Below are 11434 nucleotides of genomic sequence, written 5' to 3'. Positions count from 1 at the left end.
AATATTTCAATTAGCACGTGATATTCGTGTGTGTTAATTGGAGTAATGGCTTTACAGCCTGTACTCGGTAAGGATACTTCGGTGGAAGAGAGCACCGCCTCTACTTGGACTTATACTGAAGAAGAAGAGTCTTCTACCACAATAACTTCTGATGGTAAAGTAGTGATGTGTCATAGAGAGAGAACTTTTATTTCAACTAGCAGTGTTGAGTATTTGTCTGGCCCGCCGACCCCGCGGAGTGGCATACTGGGTTACATTGGGAGAAAGTTAGGTGGAGGGTTTACGAATGAACCAGAGCACATGCTGGAGTGTAAAGAAGGTGAATCGTCTTGTAGATTGTCTGCCAACGCCCAATCTCTCCTGCGAGACATTTTCAAAGATGTGGACCCCTCTGATGTGGTAGACTATCATGTTCACCTAGTAGGACATGGTGACTCTGGTTCAGATTGTTACCTCCATCCATCAACTAAATCTTGGTGGTTTCCCATTAGGAGACTGAAGACTTTAGTGTTTATGGCTGCAGCACAAGTACCGCAAATGGATGGAGGAGATATTTTGTACACTTCACGATTGATCCGACTTGTAAAACATTACATTCCAGCAAATGTATTGAAACCTATAGGCAAAGGATTCCTGAATCCCAAATGTTGTCTGCTGCCTTTTGATAAGTTCTACTCTAGAGATGGGAAGGCAGATATAAATAAAACAACCTTGTATGTCCCGAATGATTATGCACTTACACTTGCTCACGATATGCCAGATTGTTTTTATCCATTTTGCTCTGTGAATCCGTATAGGTCTGATGCTTTAGAAGAATTAGAGAGGTGTGCTTTAGCTGGGTGTACAGTTATTAAATGGCTGCCAAATTCCATGGGTATTGATCCTGCTGACGAAAAATGTATTCGCTTTTATAAGAAGGTATGTGAGTTAGATATGACCATACTTGTGCATGTTGGAGATGAACATGCTGTCAATGCTGCTTTTCTGGACAACACCTTGGGAAATCCCCTGAAGCTCCGTAAACCACTGGACTGTGGAGTAAAGATAATTGCTGCTCATTGTGCCACAGAAGGTACTGGAAAGGATTTGGACAATCCCGGCAGTAAGGAGACCTCCAATTTTTCACTATTGCTACGTCTCATGAGAGAGGAAAAGTATGAAAACTTGTTGTTTGCAGATATATCAGCTATATGTAGCTTCCGTCGGATTCAGTACCTTCCTGAGCTGCTAGAAGCTAGGGACATCCATTCACGACTAGTATACGGGTCTGATTATCCTGTCCCGGCCATTAACATTGTAGTATTAACTTCTCGGTTACTAAGTTATCGACTGATCACTGCAGAACAAAAAGAAGTATTGGACGAGTTATACAGTTATAATCCCTTGTTGTTTGATCTGGCTTGTAAACGTTGTCTTGTTGGACCCAACGGTGGATTCTTTCCACCAAACGTGTTTAAGGCTCATCCCAATCTGCCACCATTTAAGCTTCCCCTCCCTGTTAAGAAAAGTGTGTAACTTGTAAATAAAATTCTAAACAGATATTCTTAAAGTTTGCTGTATAATAGTTTTTCTGATTTTTATAATAGATATCTAAATTAAAAGAATTCATTGTGCATGTAATTTGTGAATATGATTTATAAGTTTTCAAAATATTTTTAAACAGACATTCCTAGAATTTGCTGTATTAATTTTTTTCAGTTTTCTATAATAGTTATCTAAAATCATATAATGTATGAAATTGAAGTTTATTTTCCAAACAAAAATCAATAATCATTGTAGTTTATGGTGCCTCTCTCGCTGCAGAGAACTGCACATTTACTTCCTGTTCATCAGTGAAAAACTACTTTGTAGTCTGTAAGTAAGATCCATGCCTCATCATGGCAAGGCCCCGAACCTAAGGTATGTTTCATGACCTCATTAGTAAGACCATGTCAAATAGATCCTGAATGTCAAGTAGGGTCCCAGGTAGAACGCTTCCTAAAAGTAATGTCACATGGGTCCAACCAGTGATCTGTTCATAATCTGCTACAACTACAAATTGTAGTTGTACAATACAAAGCTGTGAAAATGTTAAAGTTGCAGCACTGTGCTAAATTGGTTGAAAATGTGTTTGCAACTACATCATCTGATAGTTTGGCTTGGTGTACAAAAAGTAGTTTATGGCAGTTTAAATATTCATCACAATAATATAACTGTTATACAACATATTATACATACTGGCACAAATCTGGTGCATGCAACGGGTAGTACCAGATGTGTTCAAGTATAAATTCTGTCTTAATATTATGATAGAGAAAAATTAATGTACACTGCTTATAGATTACATGCAGTGTTGCACTCATATCAGATTACTGTATATATGTGTGTCAATGTACATGAGTGTCTCACGTTGGCTTTATAACCATGTTGTGGGATGAAGCATCAATTATACACTATTTTGAGGGGCTAGTTTTTTTTTTTTTTTTAATATTAAATGACTTTTAGTTAGTTGTAAATGGTGATTGAGCTAGCTAGTTGTAAAGTCAGGCTAAAATACCACAGGAAATATGTTACCTCTCTTAGTTTACTACAGCAAAAGTACCTCAAGATTCAAATATTGAAATAGTCATTTTTTAAATTTTCCATTTTGTGGTCCACTTTTTGATTAAAAATTGTCTTACAATCTAACTTATAATTATGACTTTAATTTTCTTTTTTACTGTAATAAAATTTCCTTAAAATATATAAAATGACAGTTTACTCTAAAAATTGGCTTGTACGCATACATACATAGTTCACTTGTTCTCAGTTGTTTTTAATTTCATCTTTTCAGCTTGCTATTTCTTTAAATTACTCAAGTCATTTCTCTCAAATTGCTTCCAGATTCAATCTTGTCCACAACTGTGTTTCAAAATTTCCTAGGGGAGTATGTTCCCAGGCCCCCCTGTATATAGTTAGTTAGAAATAATTTCAGTCTTGCACTATGCAACACAAACCCTCACTTTAACTATTTGGATAATCATGACAATGTAGAGCTCTATACATACTTCATACACAAAAGCAAAATTCAGTATTTAGCTTGGACCATGTGTAACAACTCCCCCCCGCCTGGTCTCAGGTTAGGGCTAGTTGTAAAACAAATAGTTTATAAGCCACTGTTTGAGCATATGCTGTTCACCATAGCATTTACAAAATTTGTACCTATATGTTTGAATTTCTCTGCTAGTTGTAAATCCACTGTATAATTATGCTACTTGCTAGAATGCATGTAGCCCAGCTGTGGAGTTATGCTTAGGTTGACCTTTTCTTCCACTGCTTATGATTTCACTGTCCCATGCATGCATGCACTTTGTTTGTTAGGTGTCCGGCTATGGGTGGCACCTCTTACAGGCTTGAGGCTTCTAAAGCTCAGTAGGGCGTCTATAATAAATACCTACTTGTATCATGGCTATTTGGCCATTTCTGCCGTGTGTTGTGTTAGAGTGTCAACATGAGCTGCATAGCTAATCTACTATATTATTGCATATGACCCACTTACTGTTGCAGACACAAAGATAGAGAATGCATTATGATGTAATAAGTTACACCACTAGTACAGCCTTCTCTTCTATCGGTGGCCTGACATTGATTTACTTGTATGCCAGATTATTTAAGCTTTCATGGGGTACTACAGTCAGTATAAAATGCTTTACAGTACAGAATATACATGTAGTGTACAGTCAGTTAGCTGCTCTTTCATTCCAGCCTGGTCATGTCGTCCTAAACACAGCTGAAGGTTTACTTCAGCTCATGCATGGCTTCTTTAATAAGTAGTATTTTTGGCTGCAAAATCTGAACAGTTATATAGTGTACATGAAGAATATACCATGTAAACCATTAGTCTGGTACATTAAAGATCTATTCCCTTGGAGTTTATCAAGCATCACTGGATACTTATAATAATCAATAAGCTTGGTTCCAGTGTGGCAAGGGTCTGTATTTTACTAGGCTGTGACAATGCGCTCATTTTGCAGTTTAATTAGTAGCATGATATTATCTAGAGGTGAGGATGCATGTACTTATATGGTGATCCAGATGAGACCACCCTTAACAGAATCCATGCTACAATAGACAAAACAATACTGTCAATACATCTATTATTTATTATTATATAATAGTTATGGTGTAGTGTTGATACCAACAACGAGATCACAATCACCAGATGTATAGTGATCCTTATTGAGAGGTATCCCATTATATTTTGGGTATGTATATGTGCCGGTGTGTGTGCATGCATGTATGTGTGACAAGATCTGCCTGCATAGTACTACAGTACTGAGAGAGAGTAGTGCACAGTTGTACATGTCCCATTGCTGGTTCACTGGTAGGTGTGACCGTGCTGTATGGTAGTCAAAGGTTTTGCTTTTGTGTGTGCGTGTGTGTGCAGTGCACATTAAAAGTATACATACGTCTCAGCTAACTTACTCGCAGCTACATGTTTCTCTGGGCATGCCACATTCAATCACCTCACATGCACATACACCAGAAAGGTAACATGTTGTCTACATTGTAGCAAAACAAATTCCTTTCAAGCCAAAATTTTAATCAAAGGTAATTATCTAATTTTGTATGTGTGCAAACAATATAAAGTATTGTTGTAATTGGTACACTAAATGTGCTGGCCACATCAAATGGTGTTTCTGCATGGCTCAGATAACATTTCCAGGCTGCCCAGATTATAACAACCATGTGGATTCTAATTGTAATAGTCACAACAGAATAATTTCAGCCTTTCAGATTCTAAAACACACATGCACATATGCAACAAACACATAAAATGGGTACGCTCACGGTTCTCTCTTAGCAGTATAAACACTTGTTATGGTAACAGCATACATCCATACATACATACATAATTATGATTCAGTTCACTGCCTAATAAAATACAGTGCAGTCTAGATGTCCGTGTGTGACATTGTCAGGAAAGTTGAGTACATGTATGTGTGTCGTTGTGTGCTATTTAAGCTCTGCACAGTAGAATGATTTTAGTTCAGTGACAATTTCACTAAAATTTGGTCGTCTATTTGGATTGACATTCCAGCATTCCTTCATTATGTCATACCTACATCACAATAGTAATCAAAAGATCACTGAGGATGTATATGTCTTACAAGAAGTCCCTGCATCCTGCGGGCTTCTCCAAGCAGTTTCCTTGTAGCAAATATTCAATGAAATTTTGCCAGTCTTGCTCAATGTTGAAACCTTGAAATGGTGATTGTCCTATTATAAAGAAATGGGTTCAGTAAAGTACACACTATACACTTAACACTTACCATAAGAACATATCTCCCATAGTACAATTCCATATGACCATCTGGATGGTGGTAAGCAATGCATAAAAATACTTTGCACAATTTCTCTGTATGCACTTACATGTCACTTTTGTTTGTGAAAATTTTATCTTTTAAAGCCTCTATAGCAGTCCATTTCACTGGTATGATTTCCTGCAACAGATTTAAGTATAGCATTTTTGTTAAAGTTGAGTGTGTATCGATTTGTTTACCTCATCCAGTTTCCTGTAGCATTCACTTTCCTGTACATCTTTGGCCATTCCAAAATCACAAATTTTGAGACAAAAATCTTCAGCTATTAGAATGTTACGCGCTGCCACATCTCTGTGCACAATCTAAATGAGACAAAATTTAGAACTACATGTAATAATAATATGTCAACTGTTTTATACCTTAAGTTTTTCGAGATGTTCCATTCCACTAGCAATCTGTAAAGCAAAATTAATCACATCTTCTTCATAAATTAGTCCAGGAGAATTAATATATTCACAAGTAAACTCTGTATTAGGTTGAAACTTGTCTTCTGTTTCATCACTACATACATTTCTATAATCTGATGTAATTTCAAACACTCCATCGGTTGCCATAGTTTCTACTGAACTAGAGTACAAATTATCTTGTGACTCTTGGGAGTGGCTGGTACTACCTATACTACCCTGACTCTCAGTTGAGTATTTACCAATCATACTTCCATATCCAGAGCTGGTTGATGAGAATTGTACTTGTACAGTTCTTAAGAGTCTCTTTCTGCTGTGTAGCGCAGGCTCCGTGGTGTTTGCAATGTGGATAGGTAGGTGGCTACTGTGAGTTACGACTCTTTTGCATTCTAACAAGCAATCCTTTAGTTTACCATACATTGCATATTCCACTACAATACACAATGGACCACCTACAGGAGAAGCAAATACAATGTAGTTGTAGCACAATTATGTGTCTGCACATGGTTGTGGACCAGTAAGTAAAGAATTTAATAAACTGAAGCCGATTGTTTACAAATTCATATTATAGTGTACCTGATTTCCCAATAGATATGTATATACAGCCTATGGCTGCTATAATTACAATGCAACATTTGCACTGTCAGTATAGACCATTCAAACCCTATCTATATATTAATCAAATTGGATGGCTGGAATTATAAATAAAAGTTTGACAGTGTCACTATGTTAATTGTAGACTGATTTGTGGACTGGAGATTTGTTCTTATTCCTATTGACAAAACAACCCAACCCATTGTAGCTCACACACCAGTTCAAAGATTTCTTTAAGAATAACACAAACAGAGCCCACATATGCGTGTACATTAGGACAATCTTGATTGCTGCTGTTGACTTGATGCAACCAGTGCAATGCTTTATTGCATGTTAGTCTTCTCAGGCTGAAATCTTATGAGGTTAAATCAACGTACTCTTCCTACATTTAATTTGGCTGTGCATGCTATTGGACTATTGTGATCTTACGTTTGAACTTGTATGACAATTGTGAGTCACAAGCAGGTGTGAATATTAAATTATATGTGCTTACCATCCTTGGTGCAACAGGCTAGCAAGTTACAAATGTTCGGATGTGCTTCGATCTTCTTCATTATTTCCAACTCATGCCACAAGTTGGAGCAGAATGTATCACCTGATTCTACAGCATCTACAATAGCATGTTTATAGAAATTAAATTAGGTCTCAGTTAATTATCAAGGAGTGTACCTTTGCTTTGTTTGACAGCAACAATGTTAATGTGTGGAGAATCTGGGACTATTCCCTCAGCCTTTGCTTTCAACACTTGACCAAAATTACCAACATCTATTCAATTATGTCATTACACATGTTATATTATCAACATGCTCTTACCTAGTTTCTGCAGTAACTTTAGATTTTCTCTGGGAAATTCCCATTCATCATCTTTCTTAATTGTTGTCGGTACAGCTAATTCAATATCATAATGATTTGTGTTTATCTGCATACTCACAGTTTGATGTTTCTTCATATAACACAACAGTTTAGTTACTACTCCAATCATGAAAATGCTCGTGACAAATATGAGAATAGCAGTAGCACTAACTATCCAAACAACTACGTCACTGGCACCATCATGGTTGTCTACATCACTAGCACCATCACGGTTGTCTATGTCACCCAAAGTCGGCTTCACAGAAACTTCAATGGTCTGTTTTACAGTCAGCTTGTTCTGGTATATAACTCTGTTATCTATTCCTTGTACTACACAGGTGTACTCGCCAGAACTTTTGACAGTCATGTTACAGATGTGCAAGTTTAGAGAAGATACTAATATAAAATTTTCTGCCATTGATATATTTCTGGTGGTGCATATCATTTTTTGGTTTGTAACATCACAAATGTTTTGAAACATTGTATTATTATCATCGCACTCTGGAACAGCCACACCTTTGAACAGCCACTGTACTGTAGTACGATTGCTACTGGTCACAGTACAATTGTACATGTTACTACTTCCTTCATTAATAACTTGACTAATGTTGGTGGGAAAACTAATAAAAATTGGTTTCATTTCTGGAAAAAGAGAAGAAGAAAACCACAATTATCGTACTTTTATAGCACTGTACAAAGACTAGAAGGTTAACAATTAGAAGCTATAGGCTAAAAGTACTAACCTATAGTCACATTCATGGTCCTCATTACATTTCCTGTAGTGGGCCGGCATGTGTATGCACCTCCATCTGACCATGTCACGTTATCAATTCTCATCATGGCTGTAGATTTCAGAAAACCATATATGCAATTTTCTACAGTGTTGTAGTTGTAGGAGTGTACTCTGGAAGGTTTGCAGCGTCTGCCACCCCTCACATCAATTGGACAATTACGCAGGACAGGTCCCGATGTTTGACATGAGGTGATATTATAAGAGACACAAAAAGGATTCTCTCTTACTGGACACACAGCAGCACCGCTGTCATAGAACCAGAACAATTGTGTTAGCCCTCTAGCTATAACACCAGAGCATGTAAGGTTTACACTATCCCCAAGGAACAAAGTCAGGTCTCCACCAGCTATTGGAAATTCTGAGATTGAAGTGAGGTGTGTTTCTGATCCTGCAGAATCTGTGTACAAAGAAAGGGATGGGTACATTAATAGCATTGAAATGTGACTGTCATCTCACCAGGGAGTCCACACAACATAATAATGTTTGACAACTATTCCTTATAAGTACAACAAACTCATATAAGATTTTATAGCTACAACACTGAGGAGTGTTCATTATAGGCTAGGTAGGTTTACACCCAACATCACTTCTAAAGTTAAGCTTATGTCATGTATATGAACATGTAGAGCTTAATTGACACTAACTTTGTTTTATAAACATGAAACCACAGTTATCTAAGCGGATGTACCTATACACACAAGGAATATAATGCCATATGTCTGATATATTATATGACATGCTGTAGCTAGTATATACATGTAATATGTTGTATGTATATATGCCAATGTGTGTTTAGTGTGTCACTGTGGTCGTATGTATCAGTACACACATGAATGTATGTAGTGTAGCATGTGCAAACTACACATGGACTCGTGGATATGTGTGTGTGCATGTGTGTGTGTGCGTGCGTACGTGCGTGCGTGCATGCGTGTGTGTGTGTGTGTGTGTGTGTGTGTGTGTGTGTGTGTGTGTGTGTGTGTGTGTGTGTGTGTGTGTGTGTGTGTGTGTGTGTGTGTGTGTGTGTGTGTGTGTGTGTGTGTGTGTGTGGTACATGTAACTGATGCAAGTGCATATGCACCCCAGCAGAACTTACTTCCTACACCAATGCTGTAATATGCTGCACTCTCACATGATCCAGAATTCACCATACACCCAGCATAAGCATGTTTCAGTAAGATAGAGACCTGTTCAACATGAAGTGTTGTGTTGCTCACTGAGAAGTAGTATCCCAAGTCAATATCAAGTCGGTTATTAAATCGTATCACACTAGCAGCTGAGGACAAGAATTGATCAGTCTCATTCAGACACAGGCGCACTTCATATTTGATAGTCAGCAGGTGAATACACCAAAGGACACTGGTGTTGTCATTTAGTGGACAATGTGTGTCACACTCGATATCATGTGCCTCTTCCAAGTTGATATTCGGTATCAGTTGAGCTGATATGCAAACAGAAACACATAGTACACAGTCTTATGGAAATCCTAGCAATACTGAATCAATGTAATATATGCAACAAGCATGCAGAGGTTCATCAGTGGTTTAGCTATGAGCTATCGGCAGCCCATACATTTGTATGCAGCTATAGATATCTCAAACTACAGTTATGTGCACTCTGTTACTAATGTAGCTAGCTATATAATATAGTGCTTACAAAGTCATTAATGAATAAAGGCAACGTACTATTATTACGTAGCACTATACGAGCTATAGCTATAATGTTAGCTGTCTAAACGTAGCTAGCTATGACTATTAACGTACTTGTAGCATTTGCAGGTGATCCATCCCTCTCTCTGAACACAGAATAATAATCCTCTGAACTGCACAAAGCAAACGAACAAATTGTAGCAAAAATATCTGCTTGTATTTCGTGATGAGAAGCTGTGAAACTCGGCTCTCCTACTGCAGTGACGATCCCAAAAATTGTCTGTAATAAGAAACACTTGATAACGACCCACTGTTTAGTTGTCATTGTTGTACTGTACTATTTTAAGGCCTTTCATTCATTGTCGAGTAGCTAAATCAGTTAGTTTTATGGTAGTAGGGGAGGAAGCCTCGTAATTTCGTGACAGAGACTTTGCACTCATCACGTGAGCTTTTTGTAGCTAGGGATTCCACTTGTCCTGTTTACAATTCTACAATTGTAACAACAGTATTTGCTGTGATGCCAGACGCCAGCATATGGTTGGTTCTTGCATGGTTTAGCGGAGCCGCCTTCTGTAGATAAAATAGCGGTCGGGCCATGCCCGGCGAGACTGACTATTTTATTTATTTAATAATGCTTTACAGCACAAGTGCTGAATTGAATTGAATTTGAATTTGATTTTAAACTCCTATATTCGGCATGGCCGTTCTTCTTGCTGAAGGCAGGCCTGCCAACTCTCACGGGTTTACCGTGAGTATCACGGTTTCACTAACCTTCGTTGCTAGAATCTCACGGTTTGTAGCGCAAATGTCACGGATTTCAAGTTTAACAAGTTGATGTTGTGCTACTTCTAAAAACCAGGCGCCATGCAGCTAGCTAACTCATCTGGAATAACTATAGACAGTATATACTACTATGAATTAACCAACTATGTATTACTACTTTACAATAGGGTAGTTTGGGTTGTGCAATAATATAATTAGGTATTTCTCGTATTTCGTAATTCATGAAATATTCGTAATTCGTTCAATTACGTTGCTATGCACTGCTAAGGAAGCGTTTGTTAAATAAGCCGCTTTTACCAACATATTACGCACAAAACTATCTTCTAAACTGTTTTATAGTGTGACTAACGTGTTTTTTCCCACAAATTCTCTCGACAAAGCCTCAAAGCTGCTCTTCATTTTCATTCGCGTACGTAAGGGATACGCCCCCTTTCAACTTGAAGCGATAGGCTATTCCTGGCAGTGTACGAGGCCTGCACCGTTGTTTTTCAGTTGCTCAATGCCTGAAAACCTCAAGGGGAAGGTAGTCTGAGGAAAGTCACCACACCCGTATTTCAGTCCGCCGAAAAGAAACCACCTCAGAGCAAAGTTCACCTGTGCAAAAGTTTAATACAGACTTCTACTTCTTACGTAAAAGCTACTTTTACCGTTATTAAACGATTTTGCTCACGTGGGTGCGTACGGACAAACATAGGTAGATAGGTAGATGGATAGGTACACACACACACTTTTACGAAAACAATTTCAGTAAACCAGGCGCACGCCCACAGCCCGGCTGTGGGCGTGCGCCTAGTTAAAAAGTCGAGACCTTTTTTTTTTTTTTGGTCTCAGCATAGCATCTACCAGTTTTTTTTTACTACACACTGCAATACTACAATAAAGGTACAGAAATCTCGAGATTTTTTTACTTTCCAGGTTGGCAGGCCTGTGAGGGTCTGTAGGACACCTGGTCCTACAGCCTGCTCAAAGACTTTAGCTACTTAAGGTGTGTTTGAAAAGTTGGAGAAAGGAGAAAAATCC

The 11434-nt window shown here is 38.0% G+C and overlaps 2 protein-coding genes across 3 annotated transcripts; one reads left to right on the top strand and one right to left on the bottom strand.

The window, feature by feature from the left end:
* Positions 1 to 6: 6 nt before the first annotated feature.
* On the top strand, positions 7 to 1764 carry LOC136237215 (uncharacterized). Its single transcript, XM_066027535.1, has one exon. It carries the CDS (start codon positions 46 to 48, stop codon positions 1513 to 1515), a length of 1470 nt encoding a protein of 489 aa, XP_065883607.1. The 5' UTR covers positions 7 to 45; the 3' UTR covers positions 1516 to 1764.
* A 3055-nt stretch (positions 1765 to 4819) lies between these two features.
* On the bottom strand, positions 4820 to 10127 carry LOC136268631 (fibroblast growth factor receptor homolog 1-like). 2 transcript variants are annotated; one of them, XM_066064020.1, is made up of 13 exons: positions 9970 to 10127; positions 9746 to 9911; positions 9079 to 9423; positions 7936 to 8382; positions 7154 to 7834; positions 7010 to 7105; positions 6834 to 6950; positions 5702 to 6198; positions 5522 to 5644; positions 5392 to 5462; positions 5292 to 5332; positions 5130 to 5238; positions 4820 to 5080 (listed from the first exon to the last, which is right to left on the bottom strand). In XM_066064020.1, the coding sequence occupies exons 1-13, from the start codon at positions 9985 to 9987 to the stop codon at positions 4975 to 4977; spliced, it is 2817 nt and encodes a 938-aa protein (XP_065920092.1). In that variant the 5' UTR covers positions 9988 to 10127; the 3' UTR covers positions 4820 to 4974. The 2 variants fall into 2 exon arrangements, with proteins under 2 accessions (XP_065920092.1, XP_065920091.1); XM_066064019.1 differs by having other exon boundaries at positions 9746 to 10083.
* Positions 10128 to 11434: the final 1307 nt, after the last annotated feature.

Source organism: Dysidea avara, chromosome 10, assembly GCF_963678975.1.
Source record: "Dysidea avara chromosome 10, odDysAvar1.4, whole genome shotgun sequence".
Classification (NCBI taxonomy): Eukaryota; Metazoa; Porifera; class Demospongiae; order Dictyoceratida; family Dysideidae; genus Dysidea; species Dysidea avara.
The sequence above is the reverse complement of the archived record's forward strand: the minus strand, read 5'-3'. Positions and strand labels throughout refer to the sequence as shown.

Excerpts from the sequence above, each read along its gene's own strand:
- LOC136237215 (XM_066027535.1), top strand. The coding sequence starts at position 46 with ATGGCTTTACAGCCTGTACTCGGTAAGGATACTTCGGTGGAAGAGAGC.
- LOC136268631 (XM_066064019.1), bottom strand. The coding sequence starts at position 9,956 with ATGACAACTAAACAGTGGGTCGTTATCAAGTGTTTCTTATTACAGACA. Across the intron at positions 8,383-9,078 it reads TTACAGCATTGGTGTAGGAA|ATTCTGCAGGATCAGAAACA; the intron begins GTAAGTTCTGCT and ends CTTTGTACACAG. Across the intron at positions 6,951-7,009 it reads TGCTGTCAAACAAAGCAAAG|ATGCTGTAGAATCAGGTGAT; the intron begins GTACACTCCTTG and ends ATGCTATTGTAG.